Source organism: Macrotis lagotis, chromosome 1, assembly GCF_037893015.1.
Source record: "Macrotis lagotis isolate mMagLag1 chromosome 1, bilby.v1.9.chrom.fasta, whole genome shotgun sequence".
Lineage (NCBI taxonomy): Eukaryota > Metazoa > Chordata > Mammalia > Peramelemorphia > Peramelidae > Macrotis > Macrotis lagotis.
In genome coordinates, this window is record NC_133658.1 from 509,097,168 (window position 1) to 509,119,337 (window position 22,170).

General features: G+C 38.0%; 2 protein-coding genes and 1 long non-coding RNA gene across 5 annotated transcripts in view; 2 read left to right on the forward strand and 1 right to left on the reverse strand.

The window, feature by feature from the left end:
• LOC141506915 (periodic tryptophan protein 2 homolog) overlaps nucleotides 1-12,663 on the forward strand; it is a 47,950-nt gene extending 35,287 nt beyond the window's left edge. For 2 of the 3 annotated variants that reach the window (XM_074214123.1, XM_074214122.1), the window contains exons 18-21: nucleotides 4,802-5,020; nucleotides 5,420-5,570; nucleotides 7,226-7,300; nucleotides 7,718-12,663. In XM_074214123.1, the coding sequence (XP_074070224.1) occupies nucleotides 4,802-5,020; nucleotides 5,420-5,570; nucleotides 7,226-7,300; nucleotides 7,718-7,868 (596 nt within the window). In that variant the 3' untranslated portion in view covers nucleotides 7,869-12,663. The remainder of the gene's footprint in view (nucleotides 1-4,801; nucleotides 5,021-5,419; nucleotides 5,571-7,225; nucleotides 7,301-7,717) is intronic. The other variant, XM_074214124.1, reaches the window with a different exon arrangement.
• Nucleotides 1-15,181, reverse strand: LOC141506917 (uncharacterized). Its single transcript, XR_012474013.1, has 2 exons — nucleotides 14,764-15,181; nucleotides 1-12,151 (listed from the first exon to the last, which is right to left on the reverse strand). It is a non-coding gene; the product is annotated as an uncharacterized LOC141506917 (long non-coding RNA).
• LOC141506916 (putative glutamine amidotransferase-like class 1 domain-containing protein 3B, mitochondrial) overlaps nucleotides 14,803-22,170 on the forward strand; it is a 27,290-nt gene continuing 19,922 nt past the window's right edge. The window contains exons 1-4 of the mRNA XM_074214125.1: nucleotides 14,803-15,147; nucleotides 16,123-16,175; nucleotides 17,696-17,809; nucleotides 21,557-21,676. Of these exons, the coding sequence (XP_074070226.1) occupies nucleotides 14,818-15,147; nucleotides 16,123-16,175; nucleotides 17,696-17,809; nucleotides 21,557-21,676 (617 nt within the window). The 5' untranslated portion in view covers nucleotides 14,803-14,817. The remainder of the gene's footprint in view (nucleotides 15,148-16,122; nucleotides 16,176-17,695; nucleotides 17,810-21,556; nucleotides 21,677-22,170) is intronic.

A 22,170-nucleotide genomic window follows, 5' to 3' on the forward strand; every position in this document is an offset into this window, starting at 1 on the left:
TAATAAAATAACTTTTTTTTTTTAATTAAAGGTAATAGTCTTTGGTCTTTGTTCAAACTTTCAAACTCCACAATTATTTTCTTTGGATACAGATGGTATTCTCTGTCACAGATACCCCAAAATTGTCCCTGATTGTTGCACTGATGGAATGAGCAAGTCCATTAAAGTTGATCATCAACCCCATGTTGCTGTTATGGTGTACAGTGTTCTTTTGGTTCTTCTCATCTTGCTCAGAATGAGTTCATGCAAATCCTTCCAGGCTTCTCTGAATTCTCATCCCTTCTGGTTTCTAATAGAACAATAGTATTCCATAATGTACATATACCACAATTTGTTCAGCCATTTCCTAATTGATGGACATTCACTCAATATCCAATTCTTTGCCACCACAAACGAAAGTTGCTATGAATATTTTTGTACAAGTGATGTTTTTACCCTTTTTCATGATCTCTTCAGAGTATAGACCCAGTAGTGGTATTGGATCAAAGGGTCTGCACATTTTTATTGTCCTTTGGGCATTCCAAAATGCTCTCCAGAAAGGTTGGATGAGGTCACAGCTCTAACAACAATGTATTAGTGTCCTAGATTTCCCACATCCCTTCCAACATTGATCATTATCCTTTCTGGTCATATTGGCCAGTCTGAGAGGTGTGAGGTGGTACCTCAGAGATGCTTTAATTTGCATTTCTCTAATCAGTAATGATTTAGGGCAGTTTTTCATATGACTATGGATTGCTTTGATTTCCTCATCTGTAAATTGCCTTTGCATATCTTTTGACCATTTGTCAATTGAGTAAGATTAGATCCATCTTAAAAAGGATTATCTGGTGGAACTGTGCAAGAGGTCATGGAGCTAGCTAATCCATGTCCCATATTTCTATGTGAGGGGTGTCTCTGGGCAGCTGGCCTGAGCTTGAGAGAGCTAAGAGGAAGCAGGTAGCTAGGCCAGGTCACCTAACACTTAGCTGAACAGAAGGCAGTGTCTTGACCACTAAACTGAGGGCATCTGAAACTGAGAATGTTCTGCACAGGTGCTTCCTGATGGTTAGCAAGTTTCCACCTTTTCCTTTTTTCCCCAATCTGAGTGATATGAAATCCCCTCTCTTCAGCCCTTACTTTCAATTTTCTCAATTTCATGTAGCTCAACTTTAACCCTCTAGTGTTTCACTTTAGCTCTGTGCTTTCCACTGTCATCTCTGGAATTCCCATTGCATAATTAACAAACTTCCTTTCATTTTAACCTCTTCCTCATGTATTCCCTTCACTGCCTGACCTCTGAAACCTGGCTTCCCCAGAGGACTTTACATCTATAGCCTTTTTTCCAGGACCATCTTTACCTTCTGTCATGAATCCTGCCATACTGATCCTCAAGAGGGAATTGGAGTGCTTCTTAGCTATTTCCAATCCCTTTCTGCTGTCATCACTCAAATTCTACCCAAATTTATCACCTAATCCTGATCGTGGGGGTTATCTATTCTATCTCAGTTCTTTCTCTTTTGCCACAGAGTTGGGTACCTGACCTATAGTCACTCTAGCACAGAAAATTTGAATGACTTAGGATTCCCTAACCTCCCAGTTGTTTTACTTATTCAGCTGCTATAGAGTATACTTCTATTCTACTTCAATTTATACAAGGTTGATCTTATCTTTGGCCTTACCATCATTTACAATTTACAACCATTTTGATGAGCAAGAATAATAAATCTAAAATTTCTTTAGTCAGTCGTTGCCTGCCATTCTGTCTTTCCCCTAAACTTATTCTTTGTTCTTACTGTGTCTCTTTGCCTTTCAGTACTTTCCCAGACTAATACCCCTACTTTGGCTTTATTTTCCTCCCTTCCCAGGTTCTTCTCAATGGATTTTGTTCTGCTTTTACAGATTTCTTGTTTCCATGCCCTGTTTATACTTTGCCAAACTCCAACCTTGGATTACTTTTGCTGTCTCTTCTCTTCATCTACTGTATGGAGCTAGAGAATATCATGGTGATTCTTTATTGCTCTACCTCTCCACTCACTGCTAAGAATTTTGTCTCATACTCAACTAAGAAATAGAGGCCATGTGCCAAGAGTTCCATATTTTCTTCTCCTTTTTTAATTTCATTCATATATTTCTCCTTCCTCTTTTCACTCTAGTCGCTGATGATGTAGTGGCCAACATAATTACTATATGTGTTCCTTTACACCTCCTGTCTTCTCCATCAGATTTACCCCATAATCATCTCTTCTCTGTCACTTATCTTTAGGCTTTTCCTGTAAACTGATTCTTTCCCTACCTCCTACAAATTGACTCTGAGTCTCTCCCATCCTTAAAAAATAATTTTTTTTTAGAACCTACCTGGTCTTTAAGCTATCATTTTACACCTTCTCAATGACAACTTCTAGGGGGGAAAAACAACCGTTGCCATCATTTCTTCCCTTTTCAACTCTTCATAGCCTGTATCTTTACTTCATATTTCAACTAAAGCTGCTCTATTTAAAGCTGTCAATGATTTTTTAATTGTCAAATCCTATGACCTTTTCTCAATCATCATCCTTTATCATTGTGTATCTTTTGACACTCTCAACTATCTTATCCTTCTGAATATTCTCCTAGTTCTCCTTTCTGTCTTACTGCTTTCTTCTTAGTTTCCTCTGTTTGATTATCATTCCTATCACACTGTGTGCATACTTGAGCCCACTTTACTTCTCTCAGCAGTCTTTTTTTTTCTTTTTTTTTAGATTTTTCAAGGCAATGGGGTTAAGTGGCTTACCCAAGGCCACATAGCTAGGTAATTATTAAGTGTCTGAGACCGGATTTGAACCCAGGTACTCCTGACTCCAGGGGCAGTGCTCTATCCACTGAACCATCTAGCCGCCCCTCAGCAGTCTCTCTTTAATAAACTTATCAACCCCCTTGAATTAGGTTATTCATCTCTATATTGAAAACCTAGCTTTCCTGAGTTCTAAACCTGCATTACCAGCTATTTCTTGGACATTGTGAACTGCATGTCTGTCATGCAGGCAACTCAAACTCAACATATCCAAAATAGGACTTACTTTCTTTTATTCCCCACCCCCCCTTCACCTCTAATGTATCCCTCTTCTAAAACTTGCAAACTTTCCTATTTTTATCAAGGGTACCATCAGTCTTTTAATCATCCCATTTGTAACCTTCCTGTCATTTTTGACTCTTCATGGTCTCCACATATCTATCACTTGTCAAGTCTTGTCATTTCTTCCTTAACAACTTTTCTCACCTCTAGTCTTTTTCTAGCAGACCCTCATCTTCTGGCCTTGACTGTTTCATTAGACTCTTCCCTTTCCAGTTTGTCTTTCTTCCATATAGTGATATAATACGTCCATCTATTATTCCCTTCCATCCCCTAGTCACACATTTATTACTCTTGACAGCATGTTAGGGTATTGACCAATACTAAGACAAAAATGACATTGATCCTGTCCTCAAGAAGCTCTGATTCCATCTAGTAAGTAATATGTGTGTGTGTGTATAAAATACAAACAAGATATCTTGACTCATTTCTGATATCACCTCAGCTGCTGAAGAATGTAGGGATTGTGGGAGATGGCGATGAGGAAGGGAAGTATATTCTAAGCAATGGGGAAAGCCCAGGGCAAAGACTTAGAAGTGGGGGAGAGGGAGGGAGGGAGGAGTATGTGTGAGAGTGATGGGCAGTAGAGAATAATGGGCAGTTGGTGTCAAAATGACTCTTCCAAGCCAGGCAACAGCCTAGCCTTTATGGCTCTTTTCACATACTCTTCATGCCAGTCAGAATGGACTGATCTAGTCTTTTTCCACATTAGTTCTCCCCTTTTCATGACTGTTAGGTCCCTCTCTCCTCACTGCTGCCTCCTAGAATCTCTATATTCCTTCACAGCTTAAATGCCCTTTCCTGGTAAGGCCTATTTTGATTCTTTTGGTTTGCCACAAGATTTTAGCTTTTATGTTTATTGCCTCATTCTCTCATACCAAGAAAAAATTGCAACTCAATACATAGAGATCCAGCTATTGATTTTGATTGTTTTGGTAACTCATTGAAGGAAGAAAGGGCTGGAATTTTTTTTTTTACTAATTTATAGAATGTAATAAGTACTTCCTTTTGTACCTTTATAACTTAATCTATTCATTGAAATCAATTTTTTTCAAACTATATCACTATGAAATAGGATATTCACATTTTTAGTTGTTATGCATTGAGTGTTGGGTAATTTTATGTCTTTATGTTATTAGTTCCCACAAATTGTAATGAGATTCCAGATCAGTGCTTGTCCTTGTTGGTTTTTAATATATATATATATATATATATGGAAAATTTTCAGTTTTATCTTTTTCCTCAGTAATATCTTGTAACTTAAAAGTTCCTTACTATGATTTCTTTTGGACTAGAATAAGGAAGTCTTAACTGAATTTAGTACCCTAGAAACTATACTTTCAGGATATTGAATAGGCAGTGAATGTTTTGAACCACTTAAAAAATCTTTGATTTTTTTTTTTTCAGTGTATTTTCTCCAGTAGTTGAACACTTCTAGAACTTAGATGATGATTGAAAGTATCTATAACCCATAAATTCATCAAGGAAACCAACCTGGGTTTGTTATGAGAGTAGACAGTTGACACAGTCTGTTACCACAACTGGGCTGGAGGTCTTTTTATCTTGTTGGGACCTGAAAAGTTATCCCTCTTTTAGATTGTCCTAAATTATATGTGGGTAGTAACTTTCTTTAAGTCTTTTTCTTGCCTCTACTACTGACCCCCTATGAATTATTTTCTATTTTGGAATTTAATGAACCCCTTCCTTCCCTAGGGAGATGCTGGGCAGCCACCACCACCGAAGGCCTTCTTATTTACTCTCTTGACTCTGGCTTAATCTTTGATCCATTTGAACTGGATATCAGTATCACCCCTAGCAGCGTACGTACAACATTGAGACAGAAGGAATTTACAAAGGCAATAATGATGGCTTTTCGATTAAATGAGAAGAAGTTGATCCAAGAGGTCCTTGAGTCAGTCCCCAGTCATGAAAGTAAGTAACAAGCTTAAACTCATAGTTCTCATCATTAAAGTTCTTGACTAAAAATATGGAGAATGCTATAGAATCATAAGGGATAGAAAATTATGTGTAAGCTTAAAGCTGTTGTTGCTTCTGGACTCTTTATGTTTAAGTTGCTTGGGTAAATGTCAAGATTTGCAGTTATTTATTAATGTGGAGAAGAAGAAAATCAGTTGTACTAATAGTTTAAAAAAATTCTCCTTTCAATTTTTCACTTATCAGATGATTTAAAATAAATTCAAGGAATGTTTGCTAAACCAGAAGTGCTCAGAACTAACATTTGACTTTCTTTGGAATGAGGAAATGGGTGATTATTTTCTTGTAATCTGAGTTTTTCAGAGAATTAATATTAGCCTTTTCCTCTTCCTCCAGTTGAGGTTGTTTCATCATCACTTCCTGAATTGTATGTGGAAAAAGTACTTGAATTTTTAGCATCAGCCTTTGAGATGTCCCATCACTTAGAATTTTACCTCATTTGGACCCAGCGATTACTCATGTTGCATGGCCCAAAATTGAAATTGAGGTAAGTATATGTACCTTCATCATATTTTTCTGCTTCACAGCTACCACCCTAATTCAGACCTCTCATCTGGGCTATTATAATAACCTCTAAATTGGTCTTTCTTGTTCAAGTCTTTTTCCATAACAGTCTATCCTCTATACTGCTGTCATAATAAGAAATCTAACCAGGTTCTACTCAATGAATTTAAGTAGCTCCTTTGAATTCTCTCTCTCTCTCTCTCTCTCTAGCTTAATGTCTTTCTGTCTAGACTTCTTCCCATTCTGGTTCTTCTTGCATTTACAGTGCAACTATACTATATAGCTTGCTGCTCTTCACAAATGATACTCCATCTTTGGCTTTGTGCCTTTGTGTTGTCTATCCTTCTTCCTCAGCTCTGCCTCTTAGAATTTCAGCCTCCTTTAAGACTTATCTCAAGGGGTGGCTAGGTGGCGCAGTGGATAGAGCACCGGCCTTGGAGTCAGGAGTTGCTGAGTTCAAATCCGGCCTCAGACACTTAATAATTACCTAGCTGTGTGGCCTTGGGCAAGCCACTTAACCCCACTACCTTGCAAAAAAAAAAAAGTAAAATAAAAAGACTTAAACAACACTCTCCCTGGAAAGTCTTTCCTGGTTTTCTGAATTGCCAGTGCCTTCCCCTTTAGTTTTTTTTTTTTTTTGCAAGGCAATAGGGTTAAGTGGCTTGTCCAAGGCCACACAGCTAGGTAATTATTAAGTGTCTGAGATTGGATTTGAACTCACCTACTCCTGACTCCAGGGCCGGTGCTCTATCCACTGCGCCACCTAGCCACCTCAGTGCCTTCCCCTTAAGACCATCTTCATTTGTTCTGAATCTATCTATCTTTTATTTTTAGTCATTTATTTGGGTTTTTTTTTTTTTTGGCTTTTTGCAAGGCAGCGGGGTTAAGTGATTTACTCAAGGTCACACAGCTAAGTAATTATTAAATGTCTGAGATCAAATTTGAACTTGGGTCCTCCTGACTCCAGGGCTGGTGCTCTATCCACTGTACCACTTAGCTGCCCCTCTAATCTATCTTTTATGTCTTGAGAGACAACTAATAAAATGGAATCAGGAGGACCTAGGTTTGAATCTTACCCTAGACCAAAACAAACTCTTTGACTCTCAGTGTCCATAGCTGTAAAATGGGAGTGATGATAACAGCACCTATAGCACTGTGTAGATGTGAGGATCATGTGAAATGTATGTAATATATTTTTCAATCCTTTGTAGTAGAAGTGTAATACACATGACCTCTGACATTTTTGACTGCAACCTGAACTAGATTAAAATGTAATTGAGAAATTTTTAACAAAATACATAAAAATATAACAAGTCATATGTAATGGTAATTTGGTTTTTGAAGTTAATATGTATGTAGCCTTCAGGGATCTTTATGTGTGATTTAGTGGCCCTCATTTTTGTTTGACATCATTGCTGTAGAACATTGTATAAAAGTAATAGCTGTTGCTATTTATGAAGGAGCTGACTAAATTGCCCAAAATTAATCATAATCTGTTAGTACCAGTTAATAAATTGCTCTATTTGTTCTATTTATCTATAAAGGTACATGGAAAAACCAAAACTTCATATATAAGTGAAAAATGACTTAAAGGGTTACTTAGAGTATTGTTGACACCCAGTGTTTCTTCTTTTTCAGAGCAGGAAAATTGTTGGCCCTGATTCAGTTTCTTCAAAAGAGTATTCAGCGTCACTTTGATGATGTTTCTAAACTGTATGTACATACTGCTACCATTTGTTACTGAGTCTTTCTTTAATTAGTATGATCAAATGACTAGGGCTTCCTATGAGGAGAAATCTGGAGACACCAGAATTTTAGTTTTTGATCTTAAGAGATAGGGGTCAGGGTTCATATTCAATTTAATTTAAATTAGGGTGATAGTCCTTGCCACATACATACCTTTCCCTTAATGTTTCCATTATCTTCTCTGATGATCCAAAAAGACTAATCTCCCTTCTCTCACAGCAAGGGACCAATAGAGGAATAAATGAAATGAATATGTGTTGTTTTTTACTGGGACTTATTTTTGAACAAAGATCATTTGGAAGAAATGGTTAAGGAAGGACAATACTGAAAATATTCTCTAGGGTTTCCTGTAGGATTTTAACTATTTATGACTTCTTTCAACAGCTGTGACTGGAATTACTATAATATTAAATATGCACTGGGGGTTTCCCAGCAACGAGGTGTTAAACGGCCTTCAGAACCCTTGGGAAGCAATGAAGACTCAGACTCAGAATCTGCAAGTTTACAACTGATGAATGAAGAAAAAGAGGTGTAAATGAAGCAGCAAAATTTTCTACAGCTGTGTTTTATTTAATTCTTCCTATTTTGGGTATGGCCCACCCAAAAAAGAAGAAGAAATGATTTTGTAGTGATTTTTCACTGGCACTACATGGCCCTTATAGTGGCTTCCTTTTTGTATTCTAATATCTGATATTAATGGACACTGAGGGACAGAACTTGGAGGCTTTGGAAATATTGTTTGTTTGCTTCTCTTGATTGAAGAATAATCATGAGTCTCATTCTGAAAGTAAAATCACGTTATGATGGGTGGAACTTTCTGTTGAATAGACCGATTTTTTTTTTAAGAGCTAAAAGAGTCTAACTCTTTCATTTTATATATTTAGGAAACTAAGGCCCAGAGGACTTTGATATGGGATTTGCTTTGATGAGATATATCTATCTTACAATTTTTAACAAAAAAAAATCCATCTTCTATTTCTAAGAATATTTATTATTAAAACCCCAAGAATTTGGTTCTGATTTAGTTTTCACCTTTATTGTGAACCCACATTATTAAACCTGATATTTTATGATATGTAGGCGAACTTGGAAAGATTTTGGGTTTTTTAAACTTGGAATTGGTTAATTTGGAAACTTAAGATCAGAAAATGGAGAGGACAAAGGATTGTGATACAGTAAACAGAACATTAGATTTGAAGTCTGAAGATCTGGGGTAGAATTTTGACTGTCTCTCTCAGACTGCCTTTATGACCTTGGTCTTATCATTTAACCAACAATGGTGAAATGAGGAGGTTAGACTAGATTATTTTTAAGTTTCCATCCAGCTCTAGATTGAAGATCCTAAATTGACGCAGTGAATATTTAAGTCTCCTGAAAACAATTGCCCCTCAATAAATATTGGAACTCTACCATTGCAAAATCTGTTTTTCTTTTCTGACTTCTGAAAAGAATTTCATTCTTCAGTGTTTAATATGTATTCTTTGACATAAATTTTTAGATAATCCATGTTAAAATAATTACAGAACTGAAGCTTTGAAAACATTTTTAAAACTTAATCTGTAGTGTTTGGCACAGTATTCAAGTGGTAGACTGAAGGGTACACCAGATATAATCAGTATTAGAGTGGTGATGGCTCATTGACTTGAGGTCAGGGAAAAAAATTCACTATCTCAGATGTTATTTGGTTTATTTTGTGTGGGTAGTAGAAGCACAGAAGTCATAGAAAATGGGAATGAGACAGATCACAAGACTTCTCAGAAAGCTCATCCATGATTTTTGTGACTAGGAGTTTTGCAAACCTTAACAAGAATCCCAGAGAAAGTAGTAGACTGGGGGTGGCTAGGTGGTACAGTGGATAGAGCACTGGCCCTGGAGTCAGAAGTACCTGAGTTCAAATCTAGCCTCAGACACTTAATAATTACCCAACTGTGTGGCCTTGGGCAAGCCACTTAACCCCCATTTATTTGCCTTGCAAAAATCTAAAAAAAGTAGTAGACTGGCAAACTTGAGTTAAGTGCTTTTAGTGTATAGGAATCATACTTTACCACAAGGACTACAAGCAAGAAAAATGGAATAAACCAGCAGAACCCATTTTGAATATATTTTTCCAATGCAGTCTAATATATACTCATAGAAGAGAAAGAAGTGGCACCAAAGATTGAACATGAATGAGAAAGCATTTGTTAAGTGCTAACTATGTGCCAAGCATGGGATCCAAATGGGAAAAGTGAGACATTTTCTTAGAGATAACACATAAAAAGAAAGTTCCGCTGCAGAAAATGTTGGTGACATCTGGACCCAATTAGAGCAAATTGCTAAATTGACATTGTTAATTTTTAATTTCAGGTATCAAAATGCTACAAATTAGGATTTGATTCATTTTGTCAAACTAGGCTAAAGAAAGTTATGAAGAAAATGTTAATAATGCAGATTAAACTTCATAGTGTTTCTTGGGTACATTTTTTTTGAAATCTGATTATTAAACATTTACCTGCACTTCATGAGTGCTGGGTAGATGGATAGAACCAAAAGATCTCAGGGTGTGGTAATGGAACCTATGGCTTGGTCCAATAGTCCTTGGTTTTCATAAAGTCAGCTAACAGTACTGTGGAGTGGCTGGGTGGAGAGGTAACTTCAGAGATAAAGACTAGCATGCTGTGGCAGAACAAATAGCAAGGCCTGGTAAGCTTTCCATGTTATTGAAGGGAATGGAGTTGTTGACTCATCTACACTCTGTAAGTAGTCAAGCATCCTAGACAACGGGGATAGATTAGACGAGTCCTCTTATAGCCTGGCTACCGTAGGAAAGGGGGTCTTCCTACTGCTAGCTGGATTGTAACAATTATAGATAGAGAAGTCTATTTTATTCTTTCCTTCTTCAGTTTGAGAGATTATAGACTTAGAAATTCACTAGTAGAACATTTTAAAAATATTTTTTGATAAATATAAATGTTGAGTTCCAGTTTGAGTTCTAAAGAGTCAAGATGGCAGAGTAAGCAGTAAACAGGTGTGACTCAAATAGTACCCTAAAACAAATCCTGGAACAGCAGAACCAGCAAAAAAGATAGGATGAAACAATCAACTCAAGAATTTCAGCTCAAGAAATCTGGAAAATTGGCAGGAAAGATACATCCTACTTGTGTAAAAGGGGAGCACAGTCCAGGGTAAGGGGTATTCCAGCAAGCCCCTCAGCAAACCAACTGGTGATCCTGAGCCCTATTATGATGGAGCAGAAAAATGCCAATACCAGGACTCATGTCCTTCAGCATAGCCCTGGGCAAACAGCTGCCAGGGGCCAGATCTCCATGTGCTTCAGCATAGAGTAGCCCACTAGCCTCAGCTCATGTCATATACTGCACCTGTTCAGCATCAGATAAGCTGCAGGACCCCTACATCCTCTGTAGCACTTGCTTCCCCCTCAGCACATTACCAGAATCAGGAGTCCCTCATGGACCTCAGGGCATTATCAGTGCAGCACAAGGTAAATAGCCAGGATCTTCAGTTCCTGAAACAAGAAGCCTGAAACCCCCTTTACCCTGAAAATTTAAAAGGAAAAAGGCCAAAGAAGACTCCAAAAAACCAAAAAAAAATTTGACAGGAAAGATCAAGAGAACTGCAGAAGAGGACAATGCCAAAACTTTTTGGCAAAGCCCTAAAACAAACTGGGAAGTGATCTCAAACAGAATTCATGGGAGGGCTCAAAAAGGAACTTAAAAATCATGAGAGATAAAAGAAAAATTAGGAAAAGAAATGAGTAATGAAAGAATTATGGAAAAAGGATCAGTAACTTGGAAAACAACTTAAAAGGAGAAATGGCCAAAGAAAAAGGAAGTACAAAAGCTAACTGAGGAAAACAACTCCTTAAAGGTTAGAATTGGGCAAGTGGAGACTAGACTAGTGACTTTATGAGACATCAAGAAACAAAAAATTCAAAAGAATGAAAAAAACCGGAAAATACTTAATTGAGAAAACAAATGATCTAGAAATACAAAAGAGACAATGTCAGAATCCTTGGATTGTCTGAAATCCATAATCAAAGGGAGGGCCTGGACAGCATCTTTCAAGAAATAACGGAAAACTTCCTTGATTTCCTGGAACCAGAGTTGTAAAGTAGGCACTGAAAGAATACACTAATTACCTCAGGAAGGAGACCCCAAGATACGGAATTCCAAATTCCTTCCTTTCTATCCCTCCCTCACCTCTTTTTTGGGGGGGCGGATTTCACAAGGCAAATGGGGGTTAAGTGGCTTACCCAAGGCCACACAGCTAGGTCATTATTAAGTGTCTGAGGTCGGATTTGAACTCAGGTACTCCTGACTCCAGGGCTGGTGCTCTTATCCACTGTGCCACCTAGCTGCCCCCCCCCACCTCTTGAGAAGATAAATAATGTTATAAATTACACATGCAAAATCGTGCAAAACATATTTCTGTATTAGACATGTTGCAAAAGAAAGTCTCCCAAAAAATCCAAAAGTTTAAAAAAATTATGCTTCAATTTACATTCAGCATTCAAAAGTTCTTTCTCTGATGAATAACATTTTTCATCACAGGTCCTTTGGAATTGTCTTGGATCATTCATTGTCTTTATCAGAGTAGCCAAATCTTTCATAGTGAAAAATCATTTATTTTCAATTCCCTCACTTTACACGTGAGAAAAAGGTTCTAGAATGTTAATTGATGTGGCCATGGACATATTGAGTGGTAGAGTTTGGATTGGAACCCAGCTCTTTTAAATTAAGTTCTATTTTTGTTTAGTACATCTCACTTATCTTCACTTTCTCCTCTGTAGCCTGCAAAGTTGCTCAGGTCTTCTTTATCCTTAAAAAAAGTCAAACCCAAACATTTTACTTAGTTCCCTCAAATTGTCGTACTAATATCTCTCCTCCCTTGGCTGTCAAACTCTTAGAAAGTCTAAGATGTGTTGCAGCTATTTCCTTACCACCCACTCCAACACTTTTATATCTGGCTTCTAATGGTGGCACCAGTGAAAATATTCTTAAAGGTTACCAAGCATTTCTTTACTAAAAAATAAAATTTTAATGCCTTTTTTCTATCATCTATTTTTCTCAAAATATCTCTTCCTTTCCTCTCAGAACACTTCCATATAAAGAATAAAGTTCAGCAAAAGTAGCAAAAAATTGCACAGTGCCACAAGCTAGTATATCATGAGGAGAAAACCTCTGATCTAATTTGGGGCCAAGTTGGGTCAAAATTTTATAATATTCATTTGGGGGATTACTTTGTATTTTTCTGATGTTTTTATATCACCACAGTTTTCCCTAATTCCCTCCTCTCCTATATAACATGAAATATATTTTCATGTTACTTATATATGCACATTTATATATATATATATATATATATGTATAGGACCATCTATATAAAAAAGCATTTTTCTTAATAGTATTTTATTTTCCAATTGCATGTTGAGATGGTTTCCAGCATTCATTTTTTCTGTAAAATTTTCCCTTCTCCAAGCAATCTGATAAAAGTTATAAATAAATATATTTCCATATTAGTCATGCTATGAAAGAAGAATCAGAACAAAAGGGAAAACTGAAAAAGGAAAAAAATTTAAAAAGTAAAAATAGTATGCTTTCATCTGCATTCAAACTCAATTCTTTCGCTGGAGGTGGATGGCACACATTTTAGCATTGTGATTACTATATTGCTAAGAGTAATGTTGCTGTTACTGTTTACAATGTGTAACAGCATTTATTTTAAAAAGGGGATAAAAAATTCAGGACAAACTACATATCAACACATTAAAAAGTCGACCTTTTTATGACCTACTTTGAAGAGGTAGATTGGGAATGCCCTCTTACAATTGTCTTTATAATTTTACAACCTTGACTTGATTTGTGTGTGTAATTCTATTTACATTGTAGTTATTGAACATATATATATATATATATATATATATATATATATATATATATATATATTTTCCAAGGCAATGGGGTTAAGTGGCTTGCCCAAGGCCACACAGCTAGGTAATTAAGTGTCTGAGGCAGGATTTGAACTCAGGTCCTCCTGATTCCAGGGCCTGTGCTTTATCCACTGTACCACCTAGCCACTCTTGAATGTATATTTTCTTGGCTCTGTTTCATTCACAGTACATCCATTCAGAGTTCTTTCCATGCTTCTTTGTATTCATCACACATATCATTTTTCACCATATATATATCACTATTTAGATATTCCCTAATAGATGGGCATCTACTTTGTTTCCAATTCTTTTGCTTTTGGAAAAAAAAGTTGCTATAAATATTTTGGTGTGAGAATTTATCAGTGGCCTCCTGGGGATTACAGTGAGTGGATATTTCATTCACTATGTTTGCATCATTCCAAATTGCTTTCCAGGGGCAGCTAGGTGGCGCAGTGGCTATAGCCCGGGCCCTGGTGTCAGGAGGACACAAGTTCAAATCCAGCCTCAGACACTTAATAATTGCCTAGCTGAGTGACTTTTGGCCAGTCACTTAATCCATTTGCCTTAAATAAAATAAGAAAAAAAACCAAGCCAAATTGCTTTCTAGAACATTTGAAATAGATCACAATTCTAACAGTATAGTAATATGTCCTAGCTTTTCATAACCTTTTCAATATTAACTATTCACATGTTTTGTCAATCTTATCGAGTTTGCTAGGAAGCGAGACCTCAAGAATTGTTATAATTTCTATCTTATTAGCTACATAAAGCATTTTTTCATATGATCATAGTTTGTAAATCTTTGAAAACTTTATATCCTTTGGCCATTTATCTAATGGGTCATGGAAGTTTAATTGGTAAATATAGTTGCATTTCCTCATCCTTTGATCCTTTTGTATCCTTTGAACTTACGGACACTGCCTTGCAGCCTGTCCTGACCATTCTTCCTTTTGACTTCCAGGACACCTGCTCTGTGGTTCCTCATCCCTCTTCTGCTCCTCTAAGCACTCCTCTGGGCTCCTCCTTTCCCTGGTGTGCATGACTCCCATATCTCCCTATTCAGCCTCACATTTTCCTGAGCTCCGGTCCTAAATCTGCATCTGCTTCCAGAACATCATCTCGTCATTCCAATTATTTTTTAAAATTATTTTTTTAAGATTTTATTTAGTTTTACCATTTTCCCCTAATCTTACTTCCCACCCCCTACCCCCACAGAAGGCAGTCAATCAGTCTTTATACATTTTTCCATGGTATACACTGATCCAAAGTGAATGTGATGAGAGAAATCCTATCCCCCAGGAAGAAGATAGATAAGATCAGACAAGGTATTGGTTGGTCATTCAAGTTCTCAACCCCAAGGTTGGGGTTTGAACTACGCATGCGGCCTGCACTGTTCAAAGAAATCACCTTATTGTTTTACTTATTTTTAAAAATGTTTTTACAAGAGAATTCTCCGGGAGCGGAAGCAATCTATGAAGGATTAGGAACAAAACAAATGCACCTTCCAGTCCGGGCGCGATGGGGCCGTTTTGGGCCATGACCTCAGAAGGGAAGGATGTTGGCTTTGCTATGCGTCTTCCAGCGCCTAGGGGGCGCCCTCCTCCGACTCCCGAAAAGCGTTGTCGCCGCCCCCGCCGGAAAGGAAGAGGAGCGCATGAGCGGCTCTGGATCCGGGGAGGAGGCGGAAGTGGCGGTCACGTGGAGCGCCTACCCTCGGGTCTTTTGCCCTGCGACCACAGCAGCTGCCCCAATGTTTGCTGTGAGATCCCTGGCAGCCTCCCGGCCGGCCTTCCCCGGCCGTCTGCCAAGGCCGGGCGGGCAGCAGCTCCCTGCCCTCGCCGCCCTTCACGGTTCCGGCCGCCGCCCTGCGGCCAGAGTAGCTGTCGTGAGTACGGCGGGAGCGGGGCGCGGGACGCCCTCTGAGCGGGGAAGCTGGCGCACTGAGCATGCGCCCCGCGCCTGGGGGGGCGTGGGGTCAAGTCCCGCCCCGGCCCCGCCGGCTTCCGGCCTCGAGCCCCAGGGCCTTCCCGCGGGAGGGGCATAGGGATGCCGCCCTGGGCCCCGCCTGGGGGCGCATGCGCCTTCCTGTGACCCTTCGAGAATTAGCAGTCTGCACGGGGGGAAGGGCGGTCGTGTCTGACCCCGAGGCGGGCGGGAAGTGACGGGAAGTGTTGTTACTCATCCTCTCCCCGGGCGGGGGGGGGGGGGGGGGGGGGGGGGAGTTTAGAGTCCAGGTTGAAGGTGCTAAACAAGCCTTACGACTGCAACAGCCTATTTCGGTCCAAGGAGAACCGATGTTCAGCGAAGGAAAGTGATAAAGCTAAGGAGGGAAAACATTTTTTCCACATACTCGCAGCTTGGCGCTGCTAATTGTAACAAGGATCGATTTTGTTGAATGCTTACCTCTTTGCCTTATAAGATGAAGTATTAACATTCTTGGGGCAGCCAGGTGGGCAGTGGAGTCAGGAGTGCCTGAGTTCAAATCCGGCCTCAGACACATTAATTGCCTAGCTCTGTGGCCTTGGGCAAGCCACTTAACCTCATTGTCTTGCCAAAAAAAAAAATAATAATATTTTAACATTCTGCTGATGGGGTATGAGAATCTAGGGGAATCACAAAGCTAGTTGCAGAATCATTTCCATAACTGTGGTGGTTTCTCAGTTCTAAGTCTAGTGTTCTTTCTACCATACCAGCATGCTTGCTTATCTTTTTCTCTTAAGTATTAAAGGTGATTTCTATAATCTTTTGTTCCCACAAGACACCCAAACTAAAACACTTTCTTTTTACTTTCACTTCTACTGTCTTGACTCTGATTTACTCAAAAATTTTGTAGAACGAATGCCTTTTTTTCTCTTCCCAGATTTTGTCTGGATGTGGTGTCTATGATGGCTCAGAAATTCATGAGGCCTCAGCGTAAGCCCCTTTCTATATAAAATCTTTTTATTACAATAGGTACTGTGGTGGAGTAATTAGAAAACTGGACCTAGGCTAAGAAACACAAGTTCAGATCCTGCCTCTTAACATTTATTAACTATGACCATGGGCAAAAGTCATTTTTATAAATTTTAATAGCTTTACTTGTTAGATGGCAATAATAGTACCTTCTTTACAGGTGTCATGAGGCTCAAATGTATATATATATATATATATATATATATATACACACACACATATATGTGTAGCATATAATGCTTTGCTGACTGTAAAACCCTATATGTTTATCAGTTATTGTTATTATTACCACAGTCCAAGTCCAGAAACAATATTGTTTTCTTCTGTTGAAGTAACTTTGTCAAGAGAAGCTGTGCTAATCTAGTAACCTGAAAGATCTTGAAACTAGCCAGTCCTGTGGTCATCAGTTCACCACTATATGGTACAAAATATCAAATCTGTCTGTGGGGAAAAGTGGGAAGGAAAAGTTAAGGGGAAAGCCTTACTTAACATAACACAGATGATTTCAGTACTTTCTAGTTTACCATACTGTTTGATAAATGCAGTTTGTCAGAGAACTTTGGGACAAATAAGTCTTTAGTTTCCCTCCCAAGATTCTAGAATAGTGGAACTTTGTATTGTTATTAGTAACTCCCCCTTAAACTTAATGTTAAATAGTCATATTTTCAACAAGGATTTGTTGAAAACAAAAGTAAAACAAAGTAGACAAGTAGTATGCACCTGGAATTCATGCTGAGCATTTGGTTAAAAGCCTATTTAAAAAGCATAATGGTAGCTCTCATTTATTTAACATTTTTAGGATTTGCTACGTGTTTTAATCATTTTTATCTCATTTAATTCTCACAACAAGCTTGTGAGGTAGATATAAGTGCCATCTTCATTTTACAGATGAGAAAACTGAGGCTTATAGAATTAAGACAAGACTACACATTTATTAAAAACTTAGTATATGCATTGTACTAGGAATGGAGGCTATAAATACAAAAATCAAGAAAAATAATTCCTGCCCTCAAAGAGCTTACATTCTAAAGAATAAAGACAGCACTAAAAATGATCTGAAAACGAGTGGCATGGGATGTAGGAAGGGGAAAAGGAATATCCTTGAGTTAGGAGCATGGTATGTAGTTCTGGAAAGCCAGGGACCATGAGGCAAATAAAGATTTGTTAGCCCAGCAATCTCATTCCCTACCCTCACTATCCCCTTTCAAGGCTTTGGGAGAAATTCACCGATGGAAGAAAGGGAATGCCTGGTATGATTGATGTTCTAGGTTGAGATGACAGCTGGATAGAGTGGCAGAGGTCAGAAAGAGTGGGAAAGAAATGAATGAAAGTTAGGTGACATGATTCATGGTCAGAACTGATTTGTACTTGGGTCTTCTTGATTTCCAAGTGCTCTTTTCACTATACTGTTTAAACTTAGATTTAAACATTAGGAATTCTTTTTTAAGGCTTTTAGCCTTATTGAGGCTTCTGTCTTATAGGATATTGGTTCACTTAAGTCGTGGAGGTGCTGATGTTAAGATGTATGCCCCTGATATTTCTCAAATGCATGTTATTGATCATACCAAGGGACAACCAGCAGAGAATGAAAAACGGTAAGTAAGATGAGTTCAAATTCAGCCTCAGTCACTTACTAGCTTACTCAGTCACCACACCTTGGACAAGTCACTTAATCTCTGTCTTGGAGACTACTTGGTGGCTTAGTGGATAAAGTGCTAGACCTGGGATCAGGAAGCCCTGAGTTCATATCTGGCTTCAGTCTGCATTAATTGTATGATATTGGATAAGTCCCTTTACCCCTATTTGTCTTAATCTGCCAGAGAAGGAAATATGACAAGTTCCTCTAGTATCTTTGCTATGAAAGCCCATGGACGGTGGATAGTCAGCAAGGATGAATGCTGCTTTGGTTAGTGTTTTCAACTGTACATTATGACTAAATTAATTTCAGTTTCCTCTGTCAGTGCACTGTGCTGGGTGCTGAGGTTGTTGAAAGGGTGAAAAACAGACCCTGCCTACAAGGAACTGTGGTAGGAGTATATAGTTAGAGAAATAATGATAAAGCAAAATATAAGATCAAAGGGGGAAGAAGAGAATGAGCATTTATATATCACTTACTGTGAACTGGGCACTGTGCAAGTGGAGCAAACTGATTTGAGCTGAGAGTCCAGTAAGTACCTGAGGCTGGTTGTGAACTTTATTCTTCCCTCCTTTAGATACAGTGCTGTAGTCATTGTGGCACCAGCTGCCTAGGAAAGGCCTAAGGAGAATGGCTTAAGAGATGTAAAATGAGAGAAGATTCTTACTTCTGGGGAAGGGGAAAGAGAAAATATTAAAGAATATGAGGGTAATATGCTAGAAAAGACAAAAAGGGAGGGGACAAAGGACACATTTAGAGGAGTTGACCTTGGCAAGGAGAAGTACATCAGATTAGATAATTAGAATTTTTTAGTTTGTATTTATGATTCGTTGGCACCGAGATATTTAAGGAAGATATTAATAAGAGACTGGAGAAAGGATGAGAGTGGGGGAGAATGATGTGAGGGAATTTTTAGGTGAGAAGGAGAGAAGAGGGAGCTCATGGTGAATGACTTTAGTTTTCTCATTAAAGTAAGAGATGGGGTAGGGGAACTATGGGAGATTTGAAAGGTTTTATCTGGAGAAAATTGATAAGCAGAATAAAAGGCAGGAATTGCCTTGCTGCAATGAGGGCTCAATTTAATTTGGATAATGTAAATTTATATTATCACCTCTGAGGAATGACTTCTTTAGCACTATTCAGAAACACATTAATGGAAATAGAAGAAGCAGATAATAGTAATTTAGGACTGAGATTTGGCAGAAGATAGTGAATTGAAGAATAGAGGACAGTGTTCAGTTGAGTCGGCCAATTAGAGGGCAGATTTTGAGAGGGAGGGAGAAAAATGAAGTCAGAGAGTTGGAGGGTTTGGAAAACTCAGGTCAGGAATAGGTTTTAGAGAATTAAAGGAGAGAGAGTGAAGTCAGAGTTTTTTGATTAAGGAAGTATAGCAATTGTGGATTATGCTGAGCTGCAGTGTTTAGCCATCCCTGTGTATGACTGAAGTAGAGGACTAAGTTTTATGATTTAAGAACATTGAGGAATTAGGAGTTTAGGAAATTGAAAGGAATTATAAGGGCAGAAGTTGGAGAGGAAAGAACAGTTATGAGCTTGGTGCTGAATTTACAATACATGATAGGGGATTGTTGGTTATAAGAATTGTGGTTAGGAGATGACTAATGAGACTCTCAGTCTCAGAGAGGTAGTGTTGCTGACCCAGGGTCAGAGGTGTGATCCTTAGTTAATCTCTCCTGTATTTCCCATTTGATTGTTGGGAAGGTGAACTATGCTGCAGCTAGAAGCCAGCCAATAGAGATATGGAAGCACTAGTTCTTCATTATCTTAAGACTCTGCTTCTTTATTCTTGAGGTTTTACTTTAGCTTCCTAATGTTTTCTTTTTTAAGAGCACCAACCTTCCCTAATCTCTTTTACTCTCTGGTATTTCTTGCTCTCCAAGTCTTGGTATGGATCCCCTGACTCCCCATAATTTTATTTATCTATTTTTCAAATTACATTTAGAGATAGTTTTCACCATTCATTTTTGTTAAATTTTCTCCTACCTCTCTTTCCTTCCCCCCTTCCCACCATTCATTTTTGTTAAATTTTCTCCTACCTCTCTTTCCCTCCCCCCTTCCCAAGACAGCAAATAATCTGATAAAAGTTATGTATGTATGATCATGTTAAACAGATTTCCATATTAGTCATACTGGGAAAGAAGAATCAGAACAAAATGGAAAAACCACGAGAAAGTAAAAAAGAAATTTAAAAAAATAAAAATTGTATACTTTGTTCTATATTCAGATTCCATATTTCTTTTTCTGGATGTGGATGGCATTTTCCATTACAAGTCTTACAGTTGTCTTTGATCATTGATACATAGTTGATCATCACATAATGTTGTTAATGTGTACAATGTTCTCCTAGTTCTGCTTACTTCCATTAGCCTCAGTTCGTAAGTCTTTTCAGGCTTTTCTAAAATCTGCCTGCTCATAATTTCTTTCTTTTTTTTTCCATTAAAAATTTTATTTATTTTGAGTTTTACAATTTTTCCTCCAATCTTACTTCCCTCCCCCCACCGCCATAGAAGGCAGTTTGCCAGTCTTTACATTGTTCCCATGGTATACACTGATCCCGACTTTCTAATCTACATGTTGCTTCCCCCTCCTCCCATATATGTTGTCCTACTTGCTATTTGTACTCACCCATAGCACTCCATCTTTGTGGGTTTTTACTGGCTTTTCCCAATTACTGATTGTTCTTCCTCCTTACCTCCACCTCTCAGAATCCTTAGTTTCCTTTAAGACTAAGAGGTTCCTCATTACCATAGCTTGAGTTATTATCCACCTACTTTATAGGTATCTTGTATGTACTTGTTTTTTTGTTTGTTTGATTTTAGTTTTTTCCAAGGCAAATGCGGTTAAGTGGCTTGCCCAAGGCCACACAGCTAGGTAATTATTAAGTGTCTGAGGCTAGATTTGAACCCAGGTACTCCTGACTCCAGGACCGGTGCTCTATCCACTGCCTGTACTTGCGAACTCTTTTTAAAAAAATAATTATGTCCCTAACATTTAATATACATGACCCATAGCAAATGCTTTATAAATGCCTGTTGACTGCCTATCTGTGCTTAATTAAACTGGTCTTCTGATAATTATCCTTGGTGTTTACTTGAAGCCAGCTTAGCTTAGCATTTCAAAATCCAGGATCACCTCTGCCAGTTGGGGAAGGACTCTAATGGAGGCAACTCTGAATTTTAACAGTTTTTGATGGGATAGGGAATTGATTAAATAGAATTTTAAATTAAACTATTGACTAATTTTCTTTTATAAAAAATCCTTAGGTACTTATGTCTGCTTCTGTCTTTTTTTTTTTTAGAGTAAGATGTGTTACTTATACCCTATTAAAATTTTCTCTTCTTTATAGTGTTCTCTGTCTCCTAAGATAGCATTTCCTGGCAAAAATAGCTTTAAAATGATATTCTTTTGTTAGGTTTTTTTTTCTTTTCTCTCTCTTTTTTTTTAAGGTTTTTGCAAGGCAATGGGGTTAAGTGGCTTTACCAAGGCCACACAGCTAGGTAATTATTAAGTGTCTGAGGCTGGATTTGAACTCAGGTACTCCTGACTCCAGGGCTGGTGCTCTATCCACTGTGCCACCTAGCTGCCCCCTGTGTTAGGTTTTTTAAAAAGAAAAAAAATTGCATATAGATCAGATTCTTTGCCTATACTTTGCCATTTCCCAACTTCTTTCTGTGATTTTTTTTTCAAGGAATGTTTTGGTGGAATCATCAAGGATTGCTCGAGGTAAGATTACTGACTTGTCAAAACTTAGTTCAAAGGACTATGATGCTGTCATCTTTCCTGGAGGATTTGGAGTTGCCAAAAACCTGTGAGTGTTTTACTGATTTTGGGGACTCTAGGGATAAAAGGCAAAAATAAAAAAAACCCTGCACATTGATTGGGAAAACTCTAAATAAATTACTGTGCTGTAAAAAATGATACATATGTAGAATCTAGAGATTAATGTGAATTGAAGACTAGATTAAAAAGACCCAAGAAAACAATATACTCAGTGACCACAATAATGTAAATGGATTAAAAAAATATGAAACTGAAAGCTATTTCATTTTAATGACCAAACTTGATCCTGAAAAAGAGTTGAGAAAATGAACCTCTCACTCTCTTCAGCAGAGGTAGAGGGATTCTTATCAGGGGTCTTTAACCTTTTTTTGTTAAACAGACCTCTTTGACAATCAGATGAAGCCCATGGGCCAGTTCTCAGAATAATATTTTAAATATGTAAAATTACATTATGGAGCAATATGGTTATCAGTATTTTAAAAAAAAAAGTCACATCAGAACAAGTGCACAGAGACCAGGTTC